The 15,691-nt window shown below is 37.3% G+C and overlaps 1 protein-coding gene across 1 annotated transcript in view; it reads right to left on the bottom strand.

The window, feature by feature from the left end:
- Positions 1 to 323: 323 nt before the first annotated feature.
- SPON1 (spondin 1) overlaps positions 324 to 15,691 on the bottom strand; it is a 212,176-nt gene continuing 196,808 nt past the window's right edge. Inside the window, exons 8-16 of the mRNA XM_076343905.1 lie at positions 10,304 to 10,505; positions 9,083 to 9,223; positions 8,643 to 8,718; positions 8,019 to 8,201; positions 7,516 to 7,686; positions 7,249 to 7,416; positions 6,202 to 6,366; positions 4,630 to 4,893; positions 324 to 4,092 (exon numbers count right to left, since the gene is read on the bottom strand). Of these exons, the coding sequence (XP_076200020.1) occupies positions 3,929 to 4,092; positions 4,630 to 4,893; positions 6,202 to 6,366; positions 7,249 to 7,416; positions 7,516 to 7,686; positions 8,019 to 8,201; positions 8,643 to 8,718; positions 9,083 to 9,223; positions 10,304 to 10,505 (1,534 nt within the window). The 3' untranslated portion in view covers positions 324 to 3,928. The remainder of the gene's footprint in view (positions 4,093 to 4,629; positions 4,894 to 6,201; positions 6,367 to 7,248; positions 7,417 to 7,515; positions 7,687 to 8,018; positions 8,202 to 8,642; positions 8,719 to 9,082; positions 9,224 to 10,303; positions 10,506 to 15,691) is intronic.

The raw sequence follows: 15,691 nt of genomic DNA, 5'->3' as shown, positions 1-15,691 counted from the left end.
AGTTTCTCTTTTATTAAAAATGAACAACAGCAGCAACAAAACCAGCACAAGAGTAATACAGGGTAATTTGAGTAACAACACTAAGTTACCCTGTGATTTCTAAAGAACAACAAACTGTTTGACAAAAACCTTGATGCAAATAACTTCCAAGTGGAAAGAATGACTGGCTCTAGTAAAATGCAGCTTACTCCAGACATCCCATTAGCTTCAACAGGAGTAAAATGTAAATAAGAGCGTGACTTGACTCCTTATATTGATAAGTTTGTGGGGGTTTTTGGTGTACATAATCATAACAGTTGAACAGAATCTCATACAAGTGTAAATTTCATAGTAAAGATGTCTTTATTCCAAAATAATAATAATGTGTTAGCCAGACAGCTACAAAACATCTACACAAGACTTTGGTAAGAAATATTCACGGTAGCTTTTTCATAATTCCACAGCAAACAAAAACAATGAAGGAAATCTAAAAATGCGATCAAACAAAATTTTGTTTAAATTGTATGCTGCACACAGAGTCCTACTGTACATTTATTAAGCCCCTAACTTTTCTTTTTTATTATGTGTAAAGCTTCTACAGTTTGTATGTTAGAAAAAAACACCATACACACAATGCTAAAATCTGATAGTTGAGGTCTACAAAACTGGAGCTTTCAGTTCAGCAGTATTATTCAGGAGATAAGAGAGAGAACAGTTCTCATTTTTATTGACTGATAATCAGTGGCTATTACACTACTAGAAAGTTTACAGTAACAATGCAATACTTCTACATATTGTATATCAGAGCTTTTTCTTCTGAATAGAAAATCAACCTCTTATTTTTTCTTCATTTGTTTTTGTTTGTGTTTTTTGTTTGTTTTTTTTTTACAAAATGTAACAAGCTTAAATATTTCTTTTGTATCAAGTTAGAAGAAAGACAAGCGACTTGTAAAATGTTTCAACAGAAAAACAGTGTGAAAAGCTGAACCTAAGCAGGAACGATCACGTTTCTGACCCAGTGCAATCTACGTTGTCATTGCATGTATTAACAAGGTGTGTGGGGGGGAATTTTCCAACATTCATAACTTTAATGAGCCTAAGAGAAATGACTGGAAATCACACTGAACAGCCTCCTAAGAGAAAAAAAAAGTATATGGAGAATCAAATTAGTGAGAACCACAGTGAAAGGAATGCCAGATTGTTTTAATGGACAATTTTGTGGGCACATTCAGAAAGATGTGTATTTCCTACATACCTAATGATGTATTTGGACTATGTAGCCTTTGGCAAAGGGAGTAATTAAAAGACAAAACAGCTTGATGAACTGGAACAAACATGAAAATGAAAATAACTTAACATTGTTTTTAATTGATTATTTGCAGAAACAGGCATGGTTTTGCAAGATTAGCTTAAAGAAGTGGTAAGGGTTGATGAGATAAAATATAGTCCATAGACTTATAGCATTCTTTTTCCATTCAGAAGAAACTTTCTTCTTCTGCTTTCTCTGCCCCAAGCTCTCACAGATCCAAGCCTACAAAAACCACTCTGTCACACATTACATAGTCAAAGGTTATTTTTTGAATGATTAGCCTCAGCTGGGATAGCCTCTGTCAGGCTCAGCAAGAACGGCTCACAAAGGTAGGTGGTGTGTGGGTCTTGATTGCACATGTAGCTCTGCCCTGGCTGAGCGCCTGGCATTAATTGCTGTAGCCCTTCTCTGCAACCATCTGTTTCTTCACCTGAAATATGCTTAGCTGGTCACTCCTCTAGCATCTATATCATTCCACTGTTTTTTTGTTGGGTTTTTTTTTGGTCATAAAAGGGTAATGTGCAAGGTAAGGTCATAAATACATTACTTAGGGATAGTCTTGCTGCTACACTGTAATGACAGTGCTATAGAGACATAAACTGCAGAATTTTTCAACAGGCACAAGGAAGCAAACTATCTGAATTAATATTATTAAATGAGCCAAGCTGTACAAAATATAAAATGTTTGGTTTTAGCATTGACCCTTGTTGTATTCATTTTTCTCCTGGTTTGGTTCACTATGGGCTTGCACCCATTTCATTTAGCAGCGGCGGGAGAGGCTTAACACTGCGGTTGTCTCCATTTTTTCCCTGGCCCTCCCTTCATTCCAGATCTAAAAAAAAGCAGTAAAATACCTTGAGGGGGTGGGATGCAACAGCTGTGGAATTCCTGAGCAGCCCTTGCAGTGTTCAGTGGAGAAATGATGATGAAAAGCCCTACAGTGTAATGTGACTAGCCCGTCTAGCCCGTTCAGGTACAGGGAGGTAATGAGAGGATTCCCAGGGTAGTGATGGTGAAGTTGAACAGCCTCAGCGGGTTGTGGTTCAGGTCAAATGCGGACACTTAAAACCTGGGTGTCAGGTTCTCAGGATTGTGACCAAGTGTTAAGGAAGTGAGTAAATTAGTTAAGGCTGATTTAAAGAGACTATGAAAAAGTTTTTCTCCATTCATTTCTCTCAAGCTTGTTTTAAGAGTCAGCATCAACAGTCTTTATTTTCAGTGCATTGTTATTACTTATGTAGAGACATAGGTGTATGCTGCCTTTCCTGGACCAAAAGATAACCCATCTCCTTCATCTCTCATCTTTAATGTTAATGTGTTAAACTTACAGGACAGTATTATATTCCAATAGCAAGTGAAGGCCAAGGTCTCGCTGGTCCTACACCTGGTTACACGTAGGGATAAGAGCTAAACTCTGCAGGAGATGGTGTAAAATAAAAGCGATTAGAATGGTAAGGAGCTATTTTCTAATCTCAGGCAGTTTGCTGATCGCTCAGGTGGTCAGGGAAAATATTTATCCTGGCTAGTATGGGTACAAATGAGTAATTATCACACATTTAGTAATTTTTAGATCCTCCTATACTCTGAGTAAAAAACCATAAACAACACTGCTATAAATATATTCTTGTGTCAATCTGTATTTAGTATTTTAAGAGGCTGTCATTGTTTCATTTCAGAGGCTCCCTTCCCTTTGTTTGTTATAAGGGATGCATGGGAACTTGGCTCACCTTTTCGCTACCATTTTTATTATGTTATAAACCTCTTTCTCTCTTCACTTGTGATTGATTAACAGCCTCACGAAACCGAATCTAATTTTTTAGTGTCTCTCATGTGGAAGTCTTTCCGTGACACAGCTATTGCAACTCTCTGTGTTTGGACCAATTTCTATTAGTTCTGTGTCAATTTTGAGAGGCAGTGGATAGACCAAATATAAGAATATGGCATCTAAATATATGATGACATTCACACATTTTCTTTGTGTGCTGTTTTGAATTTGACTATGTAGTGGGCAGACATCACTATTGAGCTCCACAAATCATTTCCTTTTTAAGTTTTAAAGAAACAAAGACCATTTGCATGGACCACAGCATCCATGTGAAGAAAAGTATATAGGATAAATATTATAACTATCAGCTTAACCCAGTAGTGTAAAAAGATAAACATGCACCTTTAATATTATTGAACCAGCATTAATGAAATTGCTCCTTGGCATAGTTGTGTAATCATGTAGGCACTGCTTTGGATTTTCAAAATCAAATCGAGAGACAAATCCTCCCACATATGAAACGTGTCACTTTAACTTAGTTATGTTAATATGCATGCATCCCATGTCTTTACAAGTAGTATTTCTATATGGCTATTCCATGTCCACAGATATGTCTGTATTTTAGTTAAATGACTCATAATGACTTACTATTTTTATGCATTAAGGGCTGGCTGGAGTACCAAAGATTTACTCTCAGCATAAATCTGTGAGGAAATATTTATAAAATATATTCTTGCACCAGCAAGACTAAAAAGCAAACCACACTGCAAAAATGAAAACTAATATACACTTTATATTTTTTGTGTTTTAAAAACCAAACCAAGGTTGACTTTCCATTTAGCTCAGAGTGCATCACTTGGAAGCCTTGTGTTTTGTTAACAAGGATGAACATTACATGCTCTTAGCTCCTTTTTGTCTTTGCAACTAGCAAACTGAGTACTTTTGGACCTCTTCTTTACCATCATGTAGCGTTCCTGAATTCCACCTCCACAGAGCGTAGAACATTCTGTCCAAGCAGTCCATGGTTTCAGCCTACAAACTGAAAAAATAAGTCATTTGATTAAGTTTTTAGTATTTCAGTCTAACCTCCATATCTCAGTATGTGTACCACTATGCAAGTGTGCACACTTACATGTTTTGAATCTAAGATAGCATATTGCCTAGTTTATTACAGCAGGAATTAAGAAACCCCAGTTAAGTATAATCAAGGTGCATTTGTCAAACTGAAAAAACATATTAAAAAAGAAATTTACTGTCTACATTATGAAAGACAGATAAAATTAAGAAACTGTTAAATTTTCACATTCCACACTTGGTAGTGAAGAAGCTAAAATATTTTCAGTGATGGGACATGGACAGATGTAAGCCTTTCTCCACTGTGCCCTAAACTTAGGTCACAGATTTTTGGTGACAGGCAAACATCGAAAGTGGCTATGCTTTACTTTATTGCTAAAACTTTCCCTAGACTAAAATGCTGAAAATGTTCTCACAGCATGAAGTGGAGCTGCTCACAAACTCCTGTTATGCAGAAAAGGCAGACAGACATGAGCATACTAAAAAATGGTTTCCCACTCACCTGGATATTGCTCACTATCTATATTTTTTTTTGCTTGTTCGCTTCTCCTTTTCTCCCGGGCCTCTTTCCAGCGCCTTTTTTCCATACCTGGGCCTCTCAGGCATTTCCTTACTCGACATTTTGTACGTTGGACAGTTTCTGGGCATGCTGTTCCTCCAAACTGTGGTTCTATTTTAATCATTCTTGTCCTGATCATATGGCCCTTTCCACATGAGGTATTACATTCGGACCACTGGGACCACTCTGTTAGTTCACAGTCGATGGCTGCAAAGAATGAGAAATATTACATGAAAGCCGTGAGATCTAAACATAAGGTCAAAAAGAAAAACACAGATGTGCCTAATGAGTTTTTACATCCTAAATACATGAACGCAACTTAAGCCTCCAGTCTTTTCAGCAAATGTTGTGAGGCTACATGTCAAAATGTTCTGAGTCCATTTCTAGCAGAATTATTATTTGACACTTTCCTCAATTTCTTTTTGAAGAGTGGTACTGGCAGATCACTAAAATTACAAAGCGAATAACTAATTCTCCTGTGCCTTCTTCAATTTTCCCACCCATATGTCTGTTTTATAATGAAAAGCTGTTAAAAATTGAGTTATATTTACAAAGAATCTGATACCTCTGAGATCTAAGCCTTGCTTTACTGGTAGTGTTATGCAATAAGCAAGATTCACTAATACCATTAAGTCTTAAAAGTTTTCATCTTTCAGCACTGCTTAAAATTTACAGCCCCAGTGAACAATAATCAAAATGATATTTCACATTGTTTAAAAAGCTGAATTAGCAAATTACAGTGTAAAAGCCTTTTTAACCAATACTTTCTGTGAAAAATAATGTAATTAGTTATAAAGCCTCATAAACCAGCTGGCAACAGGACACTAAAAGCAATCATATCTTATTCATTCAGCAGTGCCTTAGGCTATCACGCTTCACAAAGACTGCAAAGCAACTAGAAATTTGCACCACCCAAGAAGAGGAGGATTTTAGTGGAGTAAGGTAAAAAATCAATGCAGCTGTCTCCACACCATCTGCTGGCTAATATGATATTCCAGGTTGCAAAGGGATGTAGATCAGTGAAAAGGCTACGATACAGTTCGGAGATGTATCAAAGGTGGAGTGAGCCTCTTTTGTGTTCTTTCTGTGAGCTAAAAGAGTCACACAGGCAATTTTAATCCTTCTTTCCTTCCTTCCTTCCTTCCTAGCACACATTCTGCATTTGAGTAAAAAATAGGTTTTATAATTCTGACTTATTTACTATTGGGAAGTGCACAAACTGTTGCTTGAGGTTGTAGTGTGTTAAATATGCAGAAACCCTATACCCAAAGCAATATTGGTCATCAGCGTAGGGTTAAGTAAGGCAAGCTGAAATTAAGACATGGACATATTCCAGCTCTCAATAGCTCAAAGTGCACAATAATAATAGTAATACAAAAATTTAAAACAAAATAATCCACAGTTGATATCACTCCTATCTAAGAAGTGATGCTATAAAATGGTGATAGAGTTTTGACCCATAGACTGTGACACACATAGTTAGGCTCCTCTTTCCAGAGAGTTTCCCACACTTACGGCATTCGGGCAGCATGCATTTTTCTGCTTGTTCCAGCTCCTCATTGCAGTCTCCAAGCTCAGCAGCAGATTTCAGCATCCTTTGCCGGGTTCGCATTCCCTTCCCACATGTTACACTGCAGTCACTCCATTCAGACCAAGGAGAGAGTAGACAGGGGATAGTATCTAATATGAAAATGAAAAGGTAATGAAGTCTTGTTATATATAAATTGTGAAGCTATACACTTTGAAAATAATACAGGCGGAAAATGTACTATGTTTTATCTGTCATCAACCAATTATACTTTGTTGTCACTTTGGACAAAATGAATCACCAGCTGAATGATGTTGCTGAAGAAGCTCAGAAAACACTATATTAAATTGGAAGGTTTGCTTGGTTTTAATACCCTTTCTTTGCTATCTTTTTCTATATCTTATTCATATCTGCAGAGTCCCAGTGCTTCCAGGGAATAAACAGTTTGAGGAGGTATGTTTCAATCATAACTCCTATAAAAAAAACCTGGATTGTTGCTGTGGACAGAACTGGAAGTCAAATTGATATAGTCTAAAATGTGATACTTCTACATTTTGTTTACCAAAAATATTTTTAAACTTAATTCTTTCTGTCTTTGATGAAAATCTTAACATTTCTTAAGAAATTAAAAACAATATTAATAGTCACAGTAAGGGTGAGACTGGCTGACTGCACAAAAGGAGCACCTCAATTTCTGAACTGTTCATGGGCTAAAAGGAGAGGGCACTGTTTTATTCTAGCCTTATGATTAAATATACCTCATATTCCATAAATTAGAGTTGCTTATGTATGGCTTGCTAATATACACATCACTGTATGGGTAATAGAGTAATAGCATACCACTGAATGTTTTGTACTGATACTCATTCTGTTGGTGAACGTGGCATTTAATGCACATTCCCTAAGGGATCTAATTTTAAGGAGAACAAGAAAAAGCAACGTTGCTTCTGGTTTAGCTATATTCTTTGTGTGATGGAGCAACGTGTCAGAAATGATGCCTCTATACCAGAGGAGATAAACTCATGGACACTTACGGCATTCAGGCATCATGCATTTCTCTGCCTCTGTAGTTTCGGCCTTGCACATGGATCCATCAGCGGGAGTCATCTTGATCATCCTGTGTCGTCTCTTCATCCCCGTGCCACAGCTAGCACTGCATTCATCCCACTCTCCCCATTCAGTGACAAGGCAGCTGCTAGGGGCTATTCAAAATGGACCGAGAAAATCATTCACTAGTAGAGCTCATATAAAACAATGTTTTGGGCAGTGCTGGATTTTAAAAAGCTAAATAAAATACTTACAGCATTCCTCATTTACAATACATTTCTCAGTCTCTTCAGTAGGCACTTTGCACATAGAGCCATCTTCAGGGAATTGTTTTACATATCTCTCTCTAGATCGCGTTCCCATCCCACAGGAAACACTACAGGGGGACCATGTAATCCAGTCAGACATCATGCAAGTGGAACCATCTAAAATACAGAGAACCATTTCAATTGCTAATATTAACATACTTGCTGATAAATCTGTAGTTACCCATTGGTGTGCAGTATCACTTTTATGCTGCCTCTCACATTCTATCCTCTCCTCTATTGCTTACTTTACTCCTTTATACTCCTGTGTACTTCATGCACCGACTCAGATGAACTGCAGAATTGAGCAGAGACAGCTTCAATTTGTATTCTTCAGCAATTATTCCTCTGTTTGCCATAACCCAAGTCATACAGCAACCAACAGCTTTAAGAACTTTAAAGGAAAAGTAAACGCTACAAGGTGTTCTTCTCCACCCTTTCCTTTTGGTTACCTTCATCACTGCAGCCTGGACCCATGCATGGCTGGAAGTCTTGGGTATCTGGACAGGGCACACTGAGGTCTAACTGAGCTTTAAGCATTCTCTGCCTCATCCTCTTGCCCTTTTCACAGGTAGAAGAGCTGCAGGCTGACCATGGGGACCAGTTTGAATATATGCAGGTCTCAGGGGTATCATCTAAAAAGTAAGAAAAGGCAGTGAATGTTAAAAATAGATTGTCCTCCATTTGCTTCTCTTTACTTGACTGGTGATCACTTTGGATGCTAATAGGATACATTCTTTCCTCCTGCACTCTATCTTCTCTGTTTTAAACCCAAAGGAAAAAAAAAGAAGACCAACTGCCAACTTTCATTAAAAAAAAAAAAAATCTTTTTATTTGAATTCCAAAAGTCTTCTTATTGCTTTTATTGTTATTGTCATCTTCCAGGTATACATGCAATTTCTTTGCTGTATAAGGGAAGGCTAATAGCAGATACCGCAAAAGATGAAAACCTAAATCACTTTTTGGCACTGAGTGGGACTTTTGCTCCTAAGTCAGTTTTGTACTTTATCTAGAAATGACAGTGGAGAATGGAACAAAATATAAATTATTGCAGCACAAACTAATTTAAAAAGTACCTTCTTCTTTTTCCTCTGGGGCTAGGTCTGCCACAATATCATCTATGTTATCAGGTACGATATTGCATTGCTCCCCCTGCAAAGAAATTGTTGTGGAGATTGGATATAGGAAACTCATACATATATGCAGTGAGAATGGCTAAAACAGTATACTGTGAGGCACTATTGCATCTGCAGCACTTTTTCCTCTTCTAATTCCTATGCATACTTTTAAAAAAATCCCCAATTAAGCAGATGCAGCAATTACCAGAAGTAGAAGAAATAATACCTTAAGACAGTTTTAAATTTAAGAAAGAGTTTTAGATCTTTTCTGCCATTATCTTTGTTGTGGGTAGGTTAAGGAGTGTCGATTTGGAGGGAGGGGACAGGAAGGATTGGTTTTTTGGTTTATGAAGTGGGTTTTTTTGCTTGCTTGAGAATTTTATCTATATATATTATACCTTGCGTGCAATTCTTTCAATGACAACTCTGGCTACCAGCTTGATAGATCCTCCTTCTGGATCATAAAATGGACTTTGAGGATGATCTAAGCTTGTAAGTGGTCTGATCTTCTCTTGAGGCACTGTAGGCTTGTTAGGAGACTGCAATCAAAAAGAAAAAAAAAGTTAAAAAAGAAACTAATAATTATGATTAATAATATAATTCATCTGCAGAAATTAAAACTTCTCCAAAATGCTAAATTGGGAAATTCCAATATAAGATGAACTCGGTACATTCATACTTAATGGTAAGGTGTTGGTTTTTTTTTTTCAGGAAGCACTTTTCTAACACTTTGGGATTCAACCCTAAAGCTGGGTTCACAATAAGATGTATGCCTTGTTGTGTGTTTAGATTACATTAATAAAAAAATTATTCAGTATGCCTCCAGAGCTACATTGTAAGTGGAGAAATTCCTTAGGTTCTAAAGAGACCAGGTCTGAATGAAAAAAACCAGCCATCTTCTGTCATCTGAAAATAAGTGTGGTATATGGAATATGTGGAATATATGTGGTATTTGAGGATGTGACTAGTCTTGCCCAACTTCAGTGTCTATACTGTCTGTATAGACACATACTGTAGGTACACTTGTCACCTATGGAGACCTAACCCATTCAGTAATTTGACATAACTCATTTGGTCAAAACCAGGACTTTACCTGAGGATGATGTGAATCTCTTCCTAGACTGAGAGAGTGATGGAGACAGAGAAAATGGATGATTTGAGAGTCTTGTAGTGAGGAGAAGTCAAGAGTTTTAACCCCTGCTGTAAGGAATAGGTAAGTTCTCTGTGCCAAGCAGAATAGTTGGCATTGGGTTGAAACAGTAGAAAACTCAAGTTGATGCAGCTGCTGATGGCACACAGATTTGTATCAAAGGGCTTGGACACCTTAATGCTTAGTTTTGAGCAAACGAAGTTTTCCATTTATTTAACAGGTGAATATAATAATATCCCAGGTGAATGTAATATTACCCCATTAATAACAATGCTCAGGGAATTCAGACACAATGACCGACAGTAACCAGCTAGCATCTGTCTAAATGAGTTTTAATTCATTATAAGCAAAATGTTTACTAGAGTAGTATAAAGGCATATATGGCATTACCATGGATCAAATAGCTTTCCTCCTTCACTGCTTTAAGGTAAACTTTATGTTTTGAATATATTACAAATAGTCCACGTACCTCATAGGTAACGCCACTGTCTGTGCCAGCATCCCAGGGTATTAAATCCTGAACAACTTTCTGAACCCAGCCGCAGTCCTTGGTACAGAGGTCTTCAGCAGAGAGACCCACATTCCAGTCCGGGCTGGGGCCAAGCATGGTGAGGAAGGACATCAGGTGCCGGTGACGATCGACAGAAAACTCAGCAGAGGGAGCAGCTCTCCTGAAAATTGGCCGTAGGAAGACTATTAACAACTGAATTCAAGTTTGCTGTTAGAGGGCAATGAAACTGGTGCTTCAAACTGAGAAATCCTGAACACTGACATGACACTGTGTATGTGGAATGTGGAGATGGAGAAGCAGGACAGGGAGAGGACTCCTGCTCAGCACTCTGTATTTTTAGTCTCCATGTACCATCTGAGAAACAGCTCTGATATCATTCAAGGAGCTTTACAGTTTAAGGGGTGAGAGAGATGTAGCAATAAAGAGCTGCAGCAGCATGCTTATGTCTTAGTTGTATAATAATAATAATAATAATAATAATAATAATAATAATAATAATAATAATAATAAAAAAAAAAAAGAATCTTTCATGACACTTACAAAAATTTGAAGTAAAATAGCAGGGAAATACCCTGAGGTTTTGATTGCTGGAATACTTTTGACCTCCCCCCCAAAGATAATACAAATTCCAATGCCAGAGTGCTTGGAAGTGCTACTGTGTGTATGTGTGCAAAAAAGCACTCATTAATAGAGTTTTAGTGCTTATGTAAGTGAGAGATTAATGGCCATTGCCAGCCCTAGCGAGTTCAGCCAAGACTTTTGCAGGTTTCTGCCAGTGTATGTGAAAACACCTCTATTCATCCAGCCTTTGTCAGCCGTTCCCTTAGGAAGAACTCGTGCTGAATCATGCAGTGCTCTGCGATGCTGACGAGCAACTATCACATTCCTTTGCAAACAGAAAATAAAATCAGGGCTGAACTGGAGGTTTCTGTTCACAGATGAAAACCTGGACCTCTTCATGGCATCCTTCTCATGAGCAACAACAAATGTGGAGTGATTTAAAATATGATTTTGGCAATTCTGCTCTACCAAATACTGGTCTGATGTCAACCCAAGTTTTCTTCAGTTACAGGACTTGGATCAATATAGACTCAAGTTGGTTTTTTTTTTCAATTTTATGCCAAAACACACTGCTTTATGAGCACCTAAAAACCATGATTGTTTTTAATATAAGGGATTTTTACAGTGTTATTCATCTTCTCTTTTTCAGTTAGGTAGCTGTATATATATAATGCACATACACTGTTTGTCTCTAGTCATAAGGAGTTTATTCTTCCTATAAATGCTTGCATCCCTGTAAAACTGTGGCATTTCATTTGTGTATTTTTTTCTGTCTCATAGCATTCTCAGCATGTTAGGAAAAACAGAACAGCCCGAAGACAATGATTTTGAGTAGTTATCACGCAGTTTCAAATGTAAGATGTCTAAGTTAGTGTATCTAGTTCCCCTTCAAGAGGCAAGTTGCAGAAGTAGGCATTTGCTAATGGGTAAAATGTTCCGGCCACTTCTGTTCCGGAGTCTTTAGAAGCTGTTTCTTACTGTGTAAATTATCTTACATTGAATTAAAGTCTCTGAGTAGAAGAGTTTCTAAGTGTTTGATGACATTAATCCTGCCTTTCCCAGAAAGAGATGCAAATGAATTTTTTTTTCCATAACAGATAGAACTCTGATTTCAATGGAGCAATTTGTCTAATGTAAAGTAATAAAATAATGAATGACGGTATCAACTTTGCTTTGTGAATACAGTATCCTGGTATATTTGTCAAGTACCTAGCAGTGATTAGTCTTAAAAAAGCCTGCTAACTGACTTCAATTAACTAAAGGATTTACTGCACTGTAAGGGTCTCTAAGAATTCCCTATAGGAATTTTATATTTAAAAGAGTACACAGCAGAAGTCTAAACAGTACATAGTAAAAATAAGAAGGCGCTGTGTGTTTGTATACCTGATCTTTATATTAAGGATATGTCTAATACGGACATTGCAGAACAGAGGCGCAGGTCAGCTCTTTCAGGAGAAAAGCAAGGGCGGTGTGGAGCTGCCCACTACTGCGCCTGGCACCGGAGCCGATACTAAGTTAGTTGGTATGTATTGCGTGACATTACATTTCAATGCTCTATGCACACCTGCTCTCAGGAAAGACAAGAGAGGCAGACACAATCATACCCTTTAAAGGCAGAGGGTTGGAAATCACTTGACTACTTTAGGCACATTATAATGGGAATATAATAGGCACGTACAATTAAGGCTTTGAATGCTTTGTCAGGAAAGTAAATATTAATCATGTTATTAATATAAATAAAAATTGTGTATTTACATTATAACTAACTGTATCAATACTGAAACTGTGTAAAGGAACACTTCAGTAGGAGATACTCTTTGCCTACAAGCCTTTGCATGTGTTAAATTATATCAGTAAACCTGAGCCTCCCATAATTTTCCAATTTCAGAGCACTTCACAAAAATTACCTATCTTCTGCTCCTTTAAGACAGATAGCTAGTTTCATGGCCATTTTACTGTATTTTATCCCATAACTGCTTAACACAGAAATATAAAGATTAATAGAGGACAAATGGAGGCAAGTTTTCTCCTCTTCCTTCCTCCACTCTTGTGCAGATACGTACACAATGCACCTACACTTTGTCTGCAGTGCAGCACAACATGCCAGGTTGGACATTTTAAAAATTTTTATATGCAGTGTTTAAGAATGAAGTATTTAAAATATATATTATCATAAAATGTATTTGTTGTACTTGCTACTTTATTCTATTAACAATTTCTGCATGGATACTTGTAAGCAGTATGTGTACAAATTTGAACCACAATTATGTAATGTTGCCCAAAATTCAACATTCACAGTCCTTCTTGAGTTGCTGTAATTAAGGAAGAGAAATGGGCTGATCTAAGGCTCAGTTGATAACTACTACCTAAGCGTAGGGATAGGCACTGATTGGGCTTATACAATAGAGAGCTTCGGTGGTTTCTTTTGTTTGTGGGTTGGTTTTTTTTTTAATAAAATGACAAATTTCAAATGTTTCCAGTATCCACATGAATGATGAATTTATGAAGCTGGCAGGAACCTAAATCCTTCCCTGCATATCTCAACAACACATCTGGCTCAAGTGTCCTAAGATTGGCCTATGGATGTCCCTGAAGGAAACTAGTGTAAAGAGGTACTCAAGTGCACCCTAAAACCTACCTTTTTCACTTCTGTATTGTCAACACACCTGATATAAAATAGGGATGTAGATCATCTTCTTTATCTCTGTTTTCAATACAAGTATATATTGCCATTTTAAGGCTTTTAAATTTTAAGAAAGTTTTCTTCTGTGACAGGTAGATCATGTTTGGTAATGCCCACAGAAAAAGCCTGAAGTTTGTAACCGATGTGAATTTGCTGTAAGAGAAAAATAGGTCCCTTTTCCTTCCCCTACAAATGTACATGCGTAAAAACAGTGGTGAATATGAGTTGCAAAGCAAATCCTAAACATTAGGTAAGTTCTAGGTGACAACCTTGTGAGCCCCACGGGGCTGGGAAATCCTGCTTTCGTTGCCTGAAGCAGACAGTACTTTTCCACTGTGAGCCTGATCAGCCTGCTGACAATTCCTGTCACGTAGTACAGAGTGAAGCAAAGTACTAGATAGTGTCCTGCATCCTAATGTTTTCTGCTTTCTTTATTTTTATTCTATTTTCTTTTTGCTAGCAAGCTTTGGATCTCCAGCTATAGGGATGCAATACACTGAGCAGCGTAAACGAATGCTCTTTTTTCCCTCTGTTTTTGTGTTTGTTTGGTTTTTTTAAGGTTAAAAGAGCACAAACATGATTTTGCTTGATAAGTTTTTTTTCCCTAAATGGCAGTCTAGTTGCTATCCCTGCTGGGGGTGGGGGGGTTAAGAAAGCCTTTGACAAACCAACAGAAAACTCAACTTGCTGCAAGACATATTTTTGAGTGTTGCATCAATACTGTTGTGTTCTACTGATATCCCTGTAAAAGGTAATAGAGCACACGTAAGGAAGGTGGTTGTGGAGAGTTACTGGATGAGAAATAGTAAGAATAATATTTTGCAGAATAAAACTTTGAGGTTACTTTTGATTTAATATTTGATTAGTATACACATAAAAGATGTAGAAAAAGGCAGCCCGAGCATGTACTCTTTGTCTCTGTGATACTAACTAGCTCAACAAATAAGACCATTGATAGGGTTGAGTTTGTGCCATTGGAATCAATGTGAATTTTACTACTGGATGCTATATGTTCTATATTCGTATAAGAAAGCCATTTGCCTCACCCATGCATAAGGATTTTTGCAGCAACACAAAAGCCTATTATATAAGGACAGATCTGAACATGAACAGCATCTGTATTTCCACTGCAAAGTGCAGTGTAGTGCAGAGAATCTCTTGCTAGCTGTTAAACTCACCAGGTTGGCTGCTAGAAGTCATTCTAGCTATGGCAGCACAAATGCAAATAATTTTTTCAAATAAATTAAAACAATGTATTAGATGCTTGTCATACAGCAGTGGAGGAAAAGCCAACAGCCTGAAACATCTTCAGAAATATTGAATTTGTGCAGTGCTTCACAGTTATCCAAGTTCTGACTTCAGTTGTGGGTGAAAAATAATGTTGTGATTAAGTGGGCATATTAGAAAGAACAGGAGAGCGTAAAATACTAATTGTTATGATATCTGTTTGAAATAAAATTCTAATTCAGGTAGTCATATATTTTATGCTGGGGAAAAAATCTGATTGATTCCATGGATTTAATAACTATATGGCACATATGGTAGTTTGAAATGTCTTAAACCTCTCCAGGTTTCTTCACAGAGCTGTATTAAGGTATAATTGTCCTAAAGCTATTATTAGAGTCTGGATACCAGACTCATTTGAGCGTACCAGGATCTGATCTCGCTTGTGCTAAGGATAACGTAGTAGCCTTTTCAGATAGGAAGAAAAAAGTGTAAACACGAGAGAAACCAATCCAAGTCTGATGACCATCGGAGGAGGTAGGTAGTTGAGAGTGCTGCGGGCCACATTGCCACTGGTGTAGTGTCAGTTCTATGTGATGTGAAAACACTATTTTTTTTAAGCTGAGAATTTAGCTCATTACAGAGATCGTGAAAACTGCATATTTTACGGAAATAGTAAATGAATTTCCTATTATACCTCTAGTCAGCAAAAGTGACATCCTTCTTTTTTAGAGGCTTACACTACATCACATACACTTTCCAGGATAAAGAATCTATTTATTCATCTTTAGAACTTTTTGCTATTGATACAAATAACATTATGAGCATGGAAACACATTTCACACCCTTGAACTTCCAACTCTGCACCTCCTGCCTAC

This window comes from Aptenodytes patagonicus, chromosome 7 (genome assembly GCF_965638725.1).
Source record: "Aptenodytes patagonicus chromosome 7, bAptPat1.pri.cur, whole genome shotgun sequence".
Taxonomy (NCBI): Eukaryota; Metazoa; Chordata; class Aves; order Sphenisciformes; family Spheniscidae; genus Aptenodytes; species Aptenodytes patagonicus.
This window is presented reverse-complemented; position numbering and strand designations above follow the sequence as displayed.